This window comes from Akebia trifoliata, unplaced genomic scaffold, assembly GCF_017979445.1.
Source record: "Akebia trifoliata isolate Shusen 1 unplaced genomic scaffold, ASM1797944v1 Contig00027_ERROPOS204421, whole genome shotgun sequence".
Taxonomy (NCBI): Eukaryota; Viridiplantae; Streptophyta; class Magnoliopsida; order Ranunculales; family Lardizabalaceae; genus Akebia; species Akebia trifoliata.
The window spans coordinates 173112-192905 of record NW_028236800.1 but is presented as its reverse complement, the minus strand read 5'-3'; the positions used below and the strand labels follow the sequence as shown (position 1 = coordinate 192905).

The window sequence follows — 19794 nt, the reverse complement described above, 5'->3', positions numbered from 1 at the left end:
AGTGAATGTGGTCTTTGTATAATGTAGAAATAGTCAAGGTTCACTTATATTGCCTCTTAATAGGCTTAGACGTAGGGAGTTCACTCATGAGCTAGTGAGTAGTTACTAATAGTTCGTAGTAATTAAATTAATTACTAACATAGTTAATCCAATTATTTGGACCTTGGTCAACGACCAATTCTGAGCCGAATAAATGGTCACCCAAGCATGGTAACAGTGTCCGACCACAAAATCAAATGCTAACGATGGGGTTCCATATCGAGAGTAGATTAGAATCAATTTGTCATATCGAGGCTATCGTATCGACGCGTTCCTCAACACTATTATCAATTATACCGTCGTATTTCTATTATGTATTTTACTTTATTATGTGATGATAAATAAATGTTTTAAACCTCTAAACGAATGATAGATTATTTTTATGATAGAAGTGATAGATTGATGAATATTGCAATTGTTTACTATTGTTTAGATAGTATTTATTCAAATATTATATGTTGAATAGATGTTTTAAACTTATATTATTTAAATATTCAGCATGATTATATGTTGCATGTTGTGATTAAATGTTAGAATAGTATATTTTCTGCTGAATAACTCCCCGTTAATCACTATATCATTCATCATTTCAGATTACACAAATTTTAAGGAGTAAATTTATGAGAAATCGTACAAAGTGTTTCTTAAGGAGACTTTTGACGACAAGTCATAGCCTCTGTATACTTGAGGATTGTCATAAGGTTTAAAATTTTCTTATGATTTATATTTTGAGAGACTAGTATCTATTTGGAGAGATTATGTCTTTTGAGGTTTGATTATGAATTTTGATTATAATTGATGTAATTTTTTACAAGCTCTGATTATTGTCTATTAATGATAGTTTTTTCTATTACATTATAACCATTAAACAAGAGTTGTTATGTATTATTATATGTTAAAATGGGTTGAGATTGTTAATCATACCTAGAGATTCTATTACACAATCATAGGGATACGTGTTAAGATTTTGGGATGTGACAGTACCCACATAGTGCCAATTACTTTCTTATCCATAATTTGTTGAAACTCAATTAAGGTAATTGACATTTAAGTCCACCACTCTCATTCCTAATTCAAGACCACTTCTACATAATTCTCTCAAATTAACCATGTTCAATGAACATTGACCATTTTACCTATCCACAAGAATTCTCTAGAATCCCAAGAGTAATTATTCTTCTACCCTCAAGTTGTTATGAGCTTACACAATGCAATTTACTAAAAAATCCTAACTTTTCTTTTCTAATTACTTATCATTGCCCTTAAGTTCTCTAGAGTTTGACCAAGTTCAAGGGACCTTGACATTCCTACCCCTTAAAGAGAATGTTTTAGAACTTTGTGAGATTTTACACTTTTATCCTTTAATAATCATAATTGACAAGATTGAAGGAGGTGCAAAGACCATCAAGGACAATGTGATTAAGGAGAACCAAGTTCATCTATTAAGGTTTTCTTGAAAATATTTTGAACTTATAGAACTTTAAAATTTATATCCCCAAGGGCCTATAAATAGAGGACCCATCTAAGTCAATGGGGAAAGAAGTCAAGGATCTCAAAATTCTACCCAATTCTCTTCTTGTTTCCCTCTACTATCCCAAAATTTTGTCCAAAAATACCTACTCTTTGTCGCACCTCAAAATCTAATACGAATCCCAAGGATAGTTATGTTAGATCTCAAAGAATGATTAACTAACCCACCCCATGATAACATATAATAGTAAGATAATAGATCTCGATAAACAATTATAAAACAGCGGAAAAAAATAAATAATGCAAAAAGTTAACATAATGCAGAAGCTAATAACCAAATTATGATATGAAATCTTCAAATCTCAAAATAAGAGTTGTACTGATTGAAACAAAACATAACTAGACAATGGTATTGGATAGAAATTGGCACATAGTACCATAACATAAGAGTTTGAATCTGAAACATAAAATAAACAACTACTAAGACTCTAGGACCACTCAAACTGACGAAGGTGGCTACTCATCTATATACTCAATCTCGGGTACTTCCTTATGAATCTCATCCTCAATAATGTCTCCTCGACAACTACGAAATCTGAAAGGTGAATGGTAAGGTGAGTAACGGGAGTTAACCAGAAAGAAATCTATCTTTCTAACAACAAGTTACCGCATGCAACGCATAATCATCTAAAGTTTAAATCATGCAGGTTTTTGATATAATATAGCATTTGAATAAATACTAATTGTAACAAGAAAAATAAAATAAAATAAGTAACAGTCTATCAGTCAAATCATTTAACAAAGTAATCATTTCATCATGCTTTCAAAGTAAAATTCTCATTCATCAACATATAAAAAAAAATACATAATACATATATGGTGGTATAATTGATAAGAGTATTGAGGAACACGTCGATATAATCATTTCAACTATGAAAATTTTGTATTCCAATACTTAACCTTCAGTGTGGAATCTCACCTTTCTTATATGATTTTGTGGCCGATCTAATACATCACAGTTGAGTGACCATTTATCTAGCTCAGACTAGCCGCTGACCAAGAATCCAATACTGAGTTCAACTAATGGTAAGGTTAACCGTTTGACAACTATAGACTCTTATGATCACTAACTAGCCTAAGAGAAACTCCTCACATCTAAGCCTATCAAGAGGTAATACATGTGAACCTTAAACTATCTCTACACTATACAAAAACCGCCTTTACACCCAAATGTTCCATAGGAAAGAAGAAGAGAAATTCTCAGATCTCATGTGCTATACTACTCTCTAAGCTATCTCATACTACCCGAGAGAATAAAATATCAAATGTTATCCTAGATTGACCTATGACTTCCAAAAGTACAACAATGTGTCACTCTTTTTAGGTTTTCTACGAATCTTTTCTAGTAAACAAAAATAATTTTTTTTATATATACCTATATATAATTTTTTAATATTAAAAATACAAACAAGATATGGTAATGCCATCCGATGACATCCATCTATCAATCAATTCATCCATCAATCATATCTTACGTAATTGTGAGAACGTGAGATATCCATCCATTTATATATCTTTCATCCATCATATGGCATAGCTACTGCATAAATCTGGAAGTACTGTCCCATCAATCAGTTAAGAACATAAGTTCTCTTTATCCATCCATTAATTCATTGATAAAATGTCTATTTTCATACATGTCTATCAAAGTACATATATATATTTTAAAAGTATTTGTGATTCTAAGGCATCAACCAATTCCATATGATAGTCTTGGTTGAGTAGAAAGGACTCGAATAATACGATAAATTCATAAATAGTTAAAACTGTGAAAATTTAGTTAAGTGTTGGAAAAGTGATTTTTCAAAATTATCTAAATGTAAAACGAGTTTTTAGAAATAAAAAACTTTAAATAAATGTATTGACATCATGTAATTTTTGTAGCATAATTTAAATTAATGAAAAAGATAGCAAAACTTGAAAATCTGATAAAAATGTCATGAATTACATTTTGTTCTTCGAACCAAAAATTAAATTTTGATGATAGAGATTTGGATTTTTAAACCATTCTCATTGTTTTCAAATGGGGGGTAATCCCAAAATTTTATTAAAAAAACTTAATATTTTTAATGAAAATAAGGAGCTAAAAAATGCACATATTGGTGGGAAAAAATTATGCTAAAAATAAGTTAAACTAGGCATTTTAGTATAGGGTCGACCGATCGGTAGGTCAGGCGATCGAACCCAAGAGTAAATCAGGCGATAGGTTGGGCAACCGAGGTCGGTCAATCAAATTTTTTTTAGGTCAATCGAACCTGAAAGGAATGCATTCTGCAATCCTTTATGGGACGATAGGTGGGTTAACCAAGCATTGTTGGATCGAGCGAGCGTAACAATTTTTCATCTTCTTCTTTGGTTTCACCTCAAACTCACCCACAATCCATTCCAACTTTTTATCAATTGTACATGATCATAAAACTAATAAATCTAAACTTTTTCTAACTTTTAACACAAGATTTACAAATTAAAAATAAGATCAAGGATTGAAATCATCTAATCATGTATGATTTTTAAAGAATGTTCCCTTAGATTAAAACTCAAATCTATTTCTTGGATGTAAAATGATTTTTTATTAAAAACTTAGTACTTAAATAGTAGAAGGGAAGAGTTCCTACTTGTTTAGCGTCTTCTACTATTCAATGGCTCTGAGATCAATTCTCAATATCCCTCTTTATTCACTTTCAATCTTCATCTCTAAAGAAATCACAATCTCCTTGGATTCCACACGAAGTCCTTAACTAGAGGAAACTTTTCTCCTCTTTCATCGAGTGTTGAATCTTCTATCTCTAAGGAGGTTAGGATTGAGTTTTTCTTTGGAGAAAAAAATGAAAAACTATAAATTTCTAATAAGTTTGATATTTATAGTAACTTAGGGATGTAAATATCATTTTTGATTTTGTTTTATTTATTTTTATTTAAAAGTCTATGCCTTGGACTCCAATTTTTGCAAATTTATAGTCTATTTTAGGTAAGTTTTTTATACGTACCTAATGGTGTTCTCTAATTTTCAAGAATCGTTTTCTAATATAAAATTTATTACTAAGTATCCAAACTTAACCATCAATCAGAATCCCTCGAGATATGTTATGAATTTCTAAGATATTACACTCATACTCTTAGAAGGCCTAGAACAAGAAGGAAGAACAAATAAAGAAAACCAAGGTGGGGGGAGAACCTTTAAATTATATTTTTATTAGTTACATCGCCCAAATCCTACTTCTATCTATCCCTTTCTTTATTTTCAAGCACTTTAAATGTCAAAGTAACGTAGTGTACTTTTTTTTTTATTTCAATGGCTTAAGAAGGAAAAGAGTAATCCTTTACTTGTGATGTAAAGTTCCCTTTTTCTGAGTCCATAATAAATTCCTTAAGGAATATTTAATTTTAATAGCAATTGTCTTTCAATTCTTTACATTCAAGTACTTTCAATTCCAAGCAAGTAATATAATTTTCTTTTTGAATCTTAAGGAGGAAGAGAGTAATCCCTCATAATATGAGGTAATATTTCTTTTTTTTTAAGTCCATGAATAAGTTCCATGTGGAACATTGCATGCATACATTGTTGCACATACATCTCTCTCTTTTTAATTCTAAAATGGCTATGAGTTAAAGAAGGTAAATCGTCCTAAAGCACTTAACACTCTAAGCCAAGGAAAAATAGTTCCTTAAAGACATATACTCGTGCACAAGGTGAAAGTTTCAAAAGACTCATCCAATCCATGGATGCATTTTTAGAGCTTCACCAGCAAAAATAAACTCATATGTGAGTACAAATTCTTATAGTAAAAGACTGGAGTCTTTAAAGAGTAAAATCTACTTAGATTGACACTCAAACTCAAAGTAAACAAAAATTCTCAACAAGTGGAACACTCAATTTTTACCTTTCTGATGGCACATGTAGATACGTGGGCTTCGAAATTTCTGGGAAGATTTGATCTCATCTACACAAGTCAAAAAGTCTCCACTATTCAACTAAAGTGTGAATGGACACTATAAAAAGTTTTTAAAAATCTATTTTCTTTGACTTGTAGAGACTGACATATCCAATGGGTAAGGGAAAAAAGTCTACCTAGAGAACTAAGGTAAGGAGGTTCGATTGAGGGACAAGGAAAGTGTTAGACACCTTGTCCCTCCCATCCAAGGATGGTTACCATGGATTGACTACGTGATGAGATTAGAAACCATTTTTTTAGTTTTGAAAATAGAAGGAATTATAGAGAAAGTTAAGAAGCAAAAACCTATAGTTCGACTTAGAAAATGAAAAAAAAAAATGATGGGCAAGCCCTTACTAGAAGTGGGTGCTTATTGAATTTTTTTTTTTTGCGAGCTTGGGACTTTGATAAGAATCCACTTGGATTTCATCATTAAGAGTCTCGAAGCTTCAAATCTAGCTTATACACTCCCTTAGGAGCTTTTCTCATTGGTTTGAACCATAAGTTATATTCATTAATTGAACAAAATCATGAAAAGGTCAAAAGTTTATGTATGAGATGTTATCCATATGAGAATAATCATTTTTATTAGTTCTAAAGGATGGATATAAACCCATAAGGACTTACACCCTTATTTATAGAAATTTTAGAAGTGAGTGTATGCAAATGATAGACTTAACAACAGAAGATTACCTCCAAGAGGGTTTACTCTCTAACTCTATTACCATCAAGAAGGTAAGAAAAACTATTCTAAGTATTTAATTTGCAAGAATGTAAAACATTTACACTAAGAAATTAAATTTCATAAAAGTAAACAAACAAACTATTTCTAATGCTATAAGAGAACTTATTGAAGGAGATGACCTTACTAGGAGGAATTACTCTTTATCCCCTAGTCTTGAGGCTAGGAAATGTAAATCTACATTATTACACTAAAACACATGATAACAAACTAGAGAAAATTGCTTGAAAAGTAAATAAGAGAAGAGTGAGAATAGGATATTAGAGAGGGTGTGTGTGTATATGTAACACCCCGTGTTTTTAACTCGTATCTTGAAGAGATAAGATAGTATCTATTCGAAGAATATTCTAAAAAGGAAACTTAGAGTAAAGTGCTCGGATTATGCTATGTTCATTTTTGTTAAAAATCGACTTTGTCATTAGTTTCAAAATAATTGAAATATATACTTTAGCCTATAAGCAAGTTTGAATTCAAGATCAAGTGAAAAAGTTAACAAATCCTCGAATTTCGTGTTGAGCGGGACTCAAAATAGAGAATTTTTGTTAGAGGGAGAATTAGGAAGATTCGACCACACCATTAGGATCACAACGAAAAATTATTCGAAATGGTATACTCATTTGTCATTTTTCGAGTTTGGATAGTCAAGTTACGATCGTAACTAGAAATAATAAGAAAATTACAAGTATGCCCTCGCCCTTGTTATAAAAGAAAGTGATTTTATTTTAAGTCATTCTCTTTCTTCTTCAAATCACCCAAAACTCAGATTTTCCCAAACCTAGGTTCTCCTCTCTTCTCCTCAAGATCTGTTGAGAACAAATAACCGTTGAACCCCGACGAAGAAGACAAAGTTGTCGGCTACAACGATAGCTACAACCTCACCCTCCTTGTTAACCCATTCTCATTTGTTTTCCCCATCCTCCATCAAATTCAATCGTGTGGCTCGAGTGAATCTTAACACATTTTCACCGAGGGTTCCATCAAGTAAGAGTTAGGTCCACCCTTCTTTGTGAAAGCAAAGGAGATTGTCGTTGTCGAAGGAGTTGTAAACCCTCGCTTACTTTGCGTCAAACTCAATTCAACATCGACTCTTTTGCCACCAACCTTAATTATCGTGCGAGTACATCACTTTCGGTGTCTACAAACAAGTAGGGGACTTTCAATTCTTATTGGTAACTTTAGATTTTGAAATGTGCATTTAGGTTTTGAAACAAAACTTATTGTTTGCATTTAAATCGTAGAAAGTTGTTGTTTGATTTCAAATTTATGGTAGAAGTAGATGTTTTGATTATGTTTTATCAAGTTTTAACCATAAACTCGTGGGTAAGTTGAATGATTCGAAGAGTGGAAGAAGAATCCGAAAAAGGAATCGAAAACTCGAAAGTTCGAGTAAGGATTCAGTGCGGTTGGCGGGAAGGGTCGGTGCCACCGACACCTACCGAAGGCATTATGTCTGTCCCACTGACAGAATTAGGGTTCTGCTACCGATGAACCCAAAGCTCGCGTGAAATTTTATGCTGTCGACAGGAGGCGTCGGTCCCACCAACATCTGTCGAAAGCTATACTATCGGTCCCACCAACAGAATCCTAGTTCTGCCATCGACCATCAGCCGACAGAAATAGTTCTTCAGAACTGACTTCTGTCTTTTGTGTTGCCCTCCTCATACCATATACTTGATTTCTCACCATTTATTTCCTTAAAAATATTTAATTAAATGTTTACTTTAAGTTCTTTAATGAAATTAAGATTTTACCCCCCATTTCGGAATAATGGGAATGGTTTCAAGATCCAAATCTCAAATGATCAAAATCCAAATTTTAGTTTCAAGAACAAAATGTAGTTTTCGACGTTTTCAACAAATTTTCAAAATGTAATAACTTTCGTATTTCTTTGAATTAGATTACAAAACTATATGGTGTCGAATTTCGTGATCGAGACTTTCATTTCGAAAAACCCGTTTTCAATTTCGAGAACTTTGAAAAATTGAGTTTCCGACACTTAGCCAAATTTTCACCAGCTTTCCTTATTTTCAACAGCTTTGGTCCAGTGCATCGTCGAGACCTTGTTTTGAATAAACTTTGATGTTTTCGATGAAAAGACCAAAAATGACTTTGAAAGATGAGAAATGAATGGTTTGACTTGAAGAGACGAAAAGTGAGAATGTCGAATGAATGGGAAAAGGGATGAATCGATAAAATGTCATAATCACACCCGAGAGGTGATGTCTGCATTTTACATTGTATGTTGTATGTAGGTTGGTGAAAGGATATCCAGGTTATTAATGAAAGGGTTGCATGTTTATTTACGATTATATTAGCGCGTGTGCTGAGTACTATTATTTATTTTTAGGCCGGGTGGCCACAATTGCATGGTAGGAACTGGATATCCATTCTCAACCATGTTCTATTAATTTCTCTTTTATTTTAAATGAAAAATCATATATATACGTAGCTATTTTGTGAGCTGTTAAAAGGTTTGTGAATGCCTGAAGGGATAGTGCGTCACATCATCCGGAGGGGTGCACTATCCTGGAATGTACGGTAGGGACCACCAAGTTCATAAGTGGTATGGGACGCGTATGAGAGTGGAGTCACAACTGGAATCCGAGTTCATTCCTTTCTTATCTTTACCAGTGAACGTATATTGTAAAAGTGGTCGTATACGAGTGGAGTGTTATTTTGGGAATCACATGCATGCTTGATAGGCATAGACGAAGATGATTGGTCAGTGATCACTAATAATCTAGTAGTAGTCAAATGTTCTGACACATCGAAAAGAGATTCATTGCTTACAGTCACGTCAAACGGCCCGCCTGAGCCGGATAAATAGTCACCAGTGTGGTAAGCGTAGCGATCGATCATAAAATCAGGAACTAAAAGTCAGATTTATGTTGTAACATCATGTCCCGACTAGGAGCAATCCAGTCGTGAATCCCAATGCTCAAATTTCATTACTCCACCACTTGTATTATGTATCTGTGTTATATTTCGAATTATAAACTGAAAAGCATGTCTACTATTCCAGTGTTGTTAACTATATTTGCATAAATGAAAAATGTATAATGAGTATGGATGATTGATACTATGTGTAATTTTTAAACTGTTTAGTTGCTCATCCCTAGCTATATGTACCAGTTAATCGTAGTTTCAATTGTAAAACTTGCATATTTTGAAATGATGCAGTATGATTAGTCGATCACGTTAGGTGAGGTTATTAGTAAGAATTGTTTGTGGACCTACTGGGTAACCATTGTTACTTACCCTTTCTTTCCATCTTTTTTTTAGTTGCAGAGCCTGTGCTTGGGGAGGCGAGTGTTGGGCCATTCGTTGAGGAACATCTAGTCGGTCAGATCGACGACCAGAGTCCGTTACCCGATGAACATCATGACTACTTCTACTTGGAGTCTGTTCGTCCTAGGAGAGGTCTATGTTTTTGGGACCGAGTGCTAGGTCTATGTTAGAGTGAGGAAAACTTTGTAATCCTGTATAACTTTATCCCTTTTGCACAACTCTGACCTTGCTTTTTGTTGTTCATAAAATCTATCGTCTTCCATTTCTTATTCATTATGGATATGTTACTTTATACAAGATTGTTTGGATTTTGTTTATCAGGTTTGAGTTCCGTAAAACGCTAACATAAACAGAGGAGACCATTCCGAAATTTCGAGGCGCCACCTAGTACCTCGAGACGGCCTTGAGATTTATGTTAGCGTTTGGTGGGGCGTCACAGTGTATGTGTTAGAACTTCTCCCACCTTAATCTTCTTCTTTTCCTTCTTTCTTATTTAATTTAGAAGACTAGTTGGACATAATTTTGGGAGGTATGGAAAGCTAGAGAGACTAGAAAGAAATTTGGGCAGAATTTTGGATCACCAAATGAGCTCATTCCTTTTACCTTGAATGAGTATCTTATTTATAGGATTTTGGGAGACCCTTGGGGATAGTTTGATTTTTAAATTTAGACTTTCTTCTGACTAAAATTTCAATAGAAGACCTTAATTACCTCTCCTCTCGTGGCCTTTATAGTTTTTACACTTTATTGGGTATTGCTAATCATGATTATCAATAAGTAAGAGGGTAAAAGCCCATAAGTTCTAGATAATTCTTCATGGAGGTTAGAATGGTCCAAGAACCTTGATATTGAGTCAAATTGAAGAAAATTAGACTATATGACATGCAATTATGTGGTTGGTTTTTAGACTTTCTAGTCATTTAACCTAGCTAACTCTCTAACAACCTAGGGATAATATAGTCTTTGTACACAAGTTCGAGAGAATTCTTTTACTAGGATAAAATTTTAACTCCTTGAAAAATTGTCAAATTACCTTGGCTCATAGGAAAGTTAGTTGAATTGAAGATAGAATCAATGTGCAAAATAGTAAATCACCTCCATTTAGTTTTATCAAGATGGGGTTAAAGTGGTAAGTGAACTTATGTGGTGATCAATCTTAACCAAGAGTCTTTGTTAAAATATTTGAAAAATTACCTGAAGACCAATGTGGGAAAATCATTAAGAAGTTAATGCAAGGATAAAAAGGTAAAATGGTGAAATTTCTTGAGGGAAAAGTCATGAAGGAAAAGGATGAGGGGGGTCATTTTCTCTAAGAAAATTCGAGCCTAGATGGGTTATAACTGCCCAACAGAATTGGCTAAACCTTAGGTTGAGCCAATCTAAATTTAACCAAAATTCAACCTTGGCCGAACTTAAGGTTCAGCCAAGCTAAAAAAATTGTCTAGCCAAAGCTAAGGTTTGGCCATACCAAAACTTTTTCTGGCATTGGTGAGGTCATTCCAAAATTAAAAATGACCTAACCGACGGTAAGGTTCGGGCAAACTTAAAATTCCCTCTTAAAATGACCTTCAGACCATATAGTTACCCGAAAGATGGGTTTTAAAACCTTTTGAAAAATACATTAGGTCATGCCCATTCTCGGAAGGTTCTTGATGCTCTCAATCTGGGCCTAAGTAAAAAATTGGGTATCTACAACACCTACATGCAAGTTAAGGGACATGCATATGTGTTTATGCATTTGTACATACCTCTTCACTTACAACTCAGAAAATCAATTTTCTATTTTTAACTTTTGACCAATACTTGGTAACCGTCAACTTGTTGGGTTAGACAAGGTGTCTAACACCTTCCTTGTTTTACCACCAAACCTCCTTACCCTTAATATCATAGGTTAGAACATATTTGAATCGCTAATTTGTTAAAAAAAAATAGATTTCAAAACTTTTTTTATGATGCTTATTCACACCTTAAACTCTTTAAATGGTGACAACTCCTATTCCCAATAAGATAAGGTTAAAACCCATTGAACCTCACATCTATACACATGTATTTTATCGAATCTTTAAGATAACCTATATTACTCACCCTATCCACATTTTCAAGTTCAAACTTACCATTAGATGAAGAGAGTCAAGAGGAACCTTTTGAGGAGTATCTACCTCGAGTAGACTTTCTTCCAGAAGCAAAACTTGGATACTATTATGAGAATGTAGCTTCCCATGTGATCCGGTAGATTAGGGTTAAGTTCGAATATTGAGAGTGGATTATGTGTTAGAAAGAGGAGTAACCTCTTCTTTATTTTTTGTTGGTGGCATGTTGCCGAGTTTATATTATATATTTCTTTATTGTTTTATTCTTAGCACCGTATTACTATGTTTGATTTTAATACTAGTAAGGTTTTATTTAATTCTACTGCTTATTTATTTAATTAAAAATGTTTTATTTATTACATTGGATCATTAGAATGTTTAGTTATGGGCGCTACGATAGACTTCTATGGTCTATTTAGCTATTTTTTGAACATTTTTTCCACCAATCTCTAGTAGGTTTCTCCTACATTCATCAACACTAACGACATCCTCATATAACAAAAAACTCCCATGTCTATATAGAATGCCATATTCTTTTCACCATCAAAAGTCATGGGGATTTGGTTATATCGCAAGTAACCATTCATAAACGATAAGAGTCCAAACTCAACCATTCTATCCAACAACACATCCAAACAGGACATTACACAGACACTACATTGGCAATCCATTCTATGAACTTGGCTTCCCTTATAATCCCTACTTGTACCAACTTATCCACTTCTACATACACAAAATCAACGAGTCGAGCAAGAATTCTTCTAGGTTTTTTTTTTCCGCACGATTTTTCAACTTTTCCCAGCATTTAATGAATGAGACATTATATGATGTGGAATACCAAGAATTTCATTAATTAACCAAGACAATGCACTTATATTACTTTTAAGAAAAGAAACTAAATTGGTATTGCATGCCCTCTTCTCTCTGCTAGGATTTTTCTTTTTAGCACAACGACCACAAATTATATATCAGTTTCCCTTCCTTTAATAGATTTTGGACAAATTCTTCAAAGCATCGCGTCCATTGCTATGGTGATTGCTAATCTCATGGTAGGCACATATGTTATTTTTTTTTATAGGTTTTCTTTGTCCTTCTAAATCTACTAATATCTAAAATATCTTTTCCATTATCATTTAGCATATAACTTAACTATTTCTCTTTTATTGGTTTTTCATGCAACTTTTACGCTTAAAAAAATCTTTAGAGGATCTCGAACATTAATTAAACCAATTGATTTAAAGATCTACACTTTTCCCTCCAAATGATTACAGTACAAGTGGGTTGATTTTAAGTTTCAGTCGAGTGCTCTTGCGCCACCTATATTTTCAGCCAGAGTTATTTCGATTGAATTGACAAGTGGTATCTAATGGCTTGGTATTTATCATTCAAATTAATGATGGACTGGTGGACGTCTTATCCATTCAATCCATGTGTGTCTCTGGTGTAATTATGCATCCAAAAAGATAATGAAATTTTGGATAAAAATAATAATTTTTATAATTTGTCATAGAAGTTGAAGCGTTTGAAAATGACTGGTTCTCGGTTGACAAATCCAATCCAAGTATTTTATTTAAAAATAAAACATAAAAGATAGTTTTCATAGTTTATAAGAAAAGAGGCATCTTATTAGTTTGATAACACAAAGGTATCTCTGAGGGGGCATCTCTAAATCATCTATCTGAAAACAAAAATTCCAAATACACTAAACTTGCCTCTTGCCAAGAATCTTTTCTCAATAAATAATTTTTTTTCTTTATAAAACTTTGGCTCCCCCAACCCCACCATCTTTACACTGTAGCCGAACGACAAATTAAGTATTATAAAACATAGATTTAATCATTACCGTACATTCTTCAAGATCAAAATCTCTTTATTTACTTTCAACCGTCCGATCTGATGCTTCGATCAGACAAGACAAAATCCAACCACCCCCCATCACTGAAACGTTCTTTTGTCCTTGTCTCTGCATTTCTTTTTCGCTCGAGCAGAGAGAGAGAAAGAGGAAAATGAGAATGAGAATTGTTCCAGTGTTTCAAGTATCAGAAAACAATGATGCGTGACGAAACAGATCGTACGGTTCCCAAAGACTATCCAACGGACAAGGTCGTTTAGAATCCAATCTAAGCCATGGCTTCCCTTTACCACTCCAATGAAGTAAACTAACTGGACCAGGATGAAGATCTCTGCACAATCCTTCAATATTATCACCACCAAGTCCATGTTGATTCCATCTATGTTCAACCCCTCTCACATCTCCAGCAAAAACCAACAAAAATGGAGGAAGAGAACCCAATTCATAAATTCTGTATCTCTTCTGCATTCTCATCCATCCTTCTAATTTCTCTGTAAATTTCCCATCTCTCCATCTCCAAACATCGATCACCATAACACCCGTGTTAAAATAACAAGGCTTACGACCTCTAAAAGCTACAGAGAAAACCGGATCTGACCAGAATTTCTGAGTGAAGTAATGGGTAAAGTTAGCGTGACAATACTCTGGTGCACCCAAAACATGGGAACCCAAATCAATGGACCATAGTTTAGCCACGTCGTCAACTACGATAAGATCAGAGTCAAAGTAAATAATTCTACGGACACCATTGGGTAAGAGATCAGCTAAGTAAATTCTAGCGTAGTTGAGGGGTTGATCTAGTGCGCGACGGATGGACGAAGAGATCTTACCTCTGACGAGATTGGTGTCGAAGAGGTAGAGATGAAAATTGAGGTAAGGGAAGGTTGTGAGGATGACGTGGCGAAGATCTGAGCGTCGATTTGATGTGATTAAGTGGAAGACTATGTTTTCTGGACAAGAGGCATGTTGGAGAACAGAGAGGATTCCAGCGATGGAGCCACGGAGGTATGTACTGTCGAGGGTCATAGCTATGTGGATGATTGGGGGATTGTGAGAGCGTTTGTCGAGAGAAGAGTAGATTATTTTGGGGCAATTGATGCCATTTCGGAAAGCTGGGGCTTCTCTAAATGTTGGGAGATCTCCACCAGATTTGGTGGCAGAGGTGGTGGAGGAGAGTAAAATTAGTAGAACATGTGTGAGTGTTACTGTGAGATAGAGGGGACATTGGTTTTGTGGAGACATTGGTGGTGTTGCTTCACGTTGGTGTTCGTGGTGGTGTGGTGGTGGTTTGTTTGCTTGTAATCTAATCTTACTCGATCTGTGAGAGAGAGAGAGAGAGAGAGAGAGAGAGAATGTGTGTAAAAGGTGGCAAGCCAGGCTGGAAAGACGCGTCTTCTGTCTTTCTGTGAGTGTTTTTATTTAAGTAGGAAGATTTTATGATGCTGTGCGTAGCTGGCACCACAGGTTTGGCTGAGAAAATTGTTTAGGAAGGATTCTATTTTGCTACATCAATTTTTAATTAGAGCACTTCAGCATGTTTATCATATTAATAATTAATGAGGTGGCCTAAGTAAAAAACTGGTGTGTTATGCAGTAAATTTTCTCAGCTAAGTATGTCATCCCTTCAAAGTAAATGCCACCTGTTATATTTTTGGTCAACTTCTAAGTGGACCTATGCGCCGAATATGGTTCAAATTCGTTACTTCTAACAATCCTTGAAGAAAGATTCGAGTTTTATGCCTAGCTCAGCAATTAAATTTATGTCTGTCAACAGATAGGTATCCGATCAGATATTGTTATATCCAAATTCGAATCCCAAAAAAAGTATTGATATTTAAATACAAATTCGAATCCGATCGAAAATCACTAATCAATATTCAAATTCGCATCCAAATGAATTATTAAATATCCGATATTATCCGATTCGAATTTGATTTGTGATATCCGATATTATTCAATTCGAATCCAATTGCAAAATATATCAAAATCCCTCATCTTCAATTTATTTCAAAAACTCTGATTATTTGCACAAGTTCGTTCATTCATCTTTAATCTGTATCAAGTAAACCTTCAAGAAAAACATGATTTAGTCGAAAAATCAAGGGTTTTTGGGTTGAGATTGAAAATGGGAGAGAAAAGAAGAAGGGACGAAGCGAGATTTATCTATGTCGGAGAATATGTTGTCGTTTGATCGTCGAAAAAATACTGTCACTGTTCATTAACCCTTTAGGGAAGATGAGGCGAAGGAGAAAAAGATGAATGTAAATGGAAGACAAACATTTGTCTTTAGTTTGAAAAGATGACTGTTTAAATTAAATATAGTAAGTAAATGACAAATAATTGTCTTTGACTTTTGAAAAGAGGAATGTTTTAAATTAAAAATAGTAAAATTTTAAGAGAAAGGAAAACAACTGTCTTGCATATATATATTATCGAATCGGATTTTGCAACTTCTGAATTTGTATCCGAAACTCATTCAAATCCTAAAATAACATCTGAATCTGAATTCGATATTTGAAAATTTTGAATAATATCTAATTTTTCAAATTCGGATTTCGGCTATCCATTGACAGTCCTAATTAAATCGTTGTCCCTTCAAGTGACATTTTTGGTAGAATTTATTTTGAAAAATTATATCTAAGTCACTAATTTTTAAGGGCCCTCCAATTTCTTTGGACACCTCAAATATTTAACTATTTTGTTAAGAGCACTCCATCTTTAAGGATCCTTCAACATAAACAACAACAAATCTCTTGTTTTACACACTTGCAACATGTGACTCTGGAAATCTTGCGACTTGGATTCCAACTCTATTAATTTCAATTGTAATACCTTGAGTTTTTTATTTGTATCTCAAGGAAAAACGAATAGTAAAATTTTGAGAAAATTTTAAATGTGGAACTTAGGGTAAAACTTTTAGGGTTTTTTTTTTCTACTCATACTCACCATTAGATTTAAAATGGTCAAAAAACATATTTTAGCCTCTAAACATTCTCAAATGCGAGTCCGACTAGAAAAATTACAAAATCCTGGATTTTTTTAGTTGGACAAGGTTAAAAAGAGGAATTTTTGCTAGAGAAATTTTTTTATAACTTAATCACACCATTTAGGTTCGTAATGAAAAATTATAGAAAATGGAGTATTTACAATTTTATGAATCTGGAAAGTTGAATTATCGTCAAAAACGAAAATAACTTCAATTTTCGAGTCAAATTAGGCTTAAAATGTGAATTTTTGTTACAGTGAGAATATGTAGAATTCGATCAAGCAATCAGATCCGCAACAAAAAATTATTAAAAAAAAAGTATTCACTTGTAAGTTTCGGAGTCCGAAAAGTTGAGTTATTGTCAAACGAAACAACTTCAAAAATATGGTGCATATATATATGGGGGCGGTTCAAGGGCCATATGTAAAAACATATGAAAAAACAATGGTTTTTCAAAATATGGGTTAGAGGTTTTGGATTAAGCTGATTTTTTGCAAGGATGGTCACTATGATGAGAAGATCATCCTCACAAAAAATCAGCTCAATCAGAAACTTCTAAATCCATCAAAAGTGATTTTCAAATTATTCATAAAAATTGATTAAAAAAATCGACGGTCCACATTTTAAATCACTTTTAATAGGGTTAGAAGTTTCAGATTTGACTGATTTTTTTTTTTCGGATGATCTTCCCATCATAGAGATCATCCTCACAAAAAAACAGCTCAATCCGAAATTTTTAACCCATATTTTGAAAATTTATAAATGTTACATTGTTTTTACATATATATTATATATATATATATATATATATAGGGGGCGGTTCAAGGGCCATATGAGAAAACATATGTAAAAACGATGTAACATTAATAAAATTTTAAAATATGGGTTAGAAATTTCAGATTGAGCTGATTTTTTGTGAGGATGATCTCTATGATGGGAAGATTATCCACAAAAAAAAAAAAATTCAGTCCAATCTGAAACTTCTAACCCCATTAAAAGTGATGTAGAATGTGATCCGTCGATTTTTTGTCAATTTTTGTCACTAATTTGTAAATCACTTTTGATGGATTTAGGAGTTTCTGATTGAGCTGATTTTTTGTGAGAATGATCTTTTCATCATAATGACCATCCTTGCAAAAAATCAGCTCAATCCAAAACCTCTAACCCTTATTTTGAAAAACCATTGTTTTTTCATATGTTTATATATATATATATATATATCTATATATATATATATATATATATATATATTATATATATATATATATATAGAGGGGGCGGTTCAAGGGCCATATGTAAAAACAATGGTTTTTCAAAATATGGGTTAGAGATTTTGGATTGAGCTAATTTTTTGCGAGGATGGTCACTATGATCAGAAGATCATCCTCACAAAAAATCAGCTCAATCAGAACTTCTAAATCCATCAAAAGTGATTTACAAATTATTGATATAAATTGGAAAAAAATCGACGGTTCACATTATAAATCACTTTTAATGGGGTTAGAAGTTTCATATTGTATTGATTTTTTTTTTTCGGACGATCTTCCCATCATAGAAATCATCCTCACAAAAAATCAGCTCAATCCAAAATTTCTAACCCATATTTTGAAAATTTATTAATGTTACATTGTTTTTACATATGTTTTCTCATGTCCCTTGAACCTGACTCTCTCTCTCTCTCTCTCTATATATATATATAATTCTAATTTTTTTTACTGTTTATTGTCTCTCAAACCCGTCAACCAACACCAACCAAACCTTTAAAGAAAAGACATTAGTTTTTTTCAATGTTTGTCATCCAATTTCGTAGAGAACGGGACTCCGTTGACGCTCGACGAAAAAAGGGAAAACGTCTATGATGTCGAACTCTACAAATCTTGCTCAATTCTTATTGGTAATTGTAGATTTTGAAAATGCATTTAGAATTTTTTATAAATCTTTTGATTTTATTTCAAAACGTAAAATTTTCGTCGATTATTTCAAATTCATGCGAAATATATGTGTCTGATGTGTTTAATTGTGTTTTAAAATAAATTATGTGTGGGAGAGACATTTCATTGGATTATTTTCGTCAGTTTAGTTCCGTACATTTGCTTAGGCCTCGTGTTGACCCAAATTTTATAACTCTCCTATTAAAATGACAAAATTGAATTTTTAAAAGTTGAAAGATGATTTTATATCAAATGGATCAAGATGGAATCGATAAATATCGAAAAACCTTAAAAATACGAAAATCAAAAAAAGAGAAAAATGGATGAAACGATAAAATGTCAGAATCACACCTGAGGGGTGATGTCTGCATTTTATATTATGATGCTATGTGTGGATTAATGAACGAATATCTAGGGTTAATTTACTTTATGTTGTCACGTGGTGACTTGCATATTTATTTACAATTATGCATTATGTACGATTATTTAATTTAGGTTGATTGGCAATAATTACGCATAATAGGAAACTGAATATCCATTCTCAACTCTAAAATGTTAATTTCTTATTTGTTTTCAAAGAAATATATATATATATAATATATATATAATATATATATATATATATATTATATATATATATATATATATATATATATATATATATATATATATAAAGCTATTTCGTGAACTATTAAAAATCTTGTGAATAACTGAAGGGATAATCTGTCATATCATCCAGAGTGATATATTATCCTAAGATGTACGGTAGGAACAACTAATCTCATACGTGGTATGGGACACATATGAGAGTGAAGTCACAACTAGAATCTGGGTTTATTCATTTCTATCTTTATTAGTGAACTTATAATGTAAAGGTCGTACACAAATGAGGATACATAATAAAAATCACATGCACACTTGATAGGCATAGATAAAGATGATTGGTCAATGATCACTAACAATGTAGAGTAGTTGAATGTTTTGACATATCGAGAAGATACCCGTTGCTTACGGTCATGTCAAACAGCCAGCTTGAATCGGATAAATAGTCCCTCAAGTGTGGTAATGAATCGACCAACCACAAAATCAGGAATTAATACTTTATTATTGGAATACTATGTCCCGACTAGGTGTAATCCAGTTGTAAAATCCCAATTCTCTAATTTCACAACATAAATTTTATAATTCTATCAAAATTTCTGTAAAATCCCGAGTTTTCGATTTGTATCTCGAGGAAAATAAATAATTGAATTTTGAAAAAAATCCTAAAAGTGAAACTTAGGGGTAAAACTTTAAGATGTTTCTGATCATTTTTAATGAAATCTGACGTCACCATTGGATTCAAAATGATTAAAAAATATACTTTAGCTTGCAAGCACGCTCAAATGTTAATCCGAACAGAAA

The 19794-nt window shown here is 33.0% G+C and overlaps 1 protein-coding gene across 1 annotated transcript; it reads right to left on the bottom strand.

Moving 5' to 3' along the window:
• Nucleotides 1-13164: 13164 nt before the first annotated feature.
• LOC147382101 (putative galacturonosyltransferase-like 3) lies at nt 13165-14941 on the bottom strand. Its single transcript, XM_086429564.1, has one exon. The coding sequence runs from the start codon at nt 14713-14715 to the stop codon at nt 13654-13656; it is 1062 nt and encodes a 353-aa protein (XP_086285690.1). The 5' UTR covers nt 14716-14941; the 3' UTR covers nt 13165-13653.
• Between the last annotated feature and the right edge of the window lie 4853 nt (nt 14942-19794).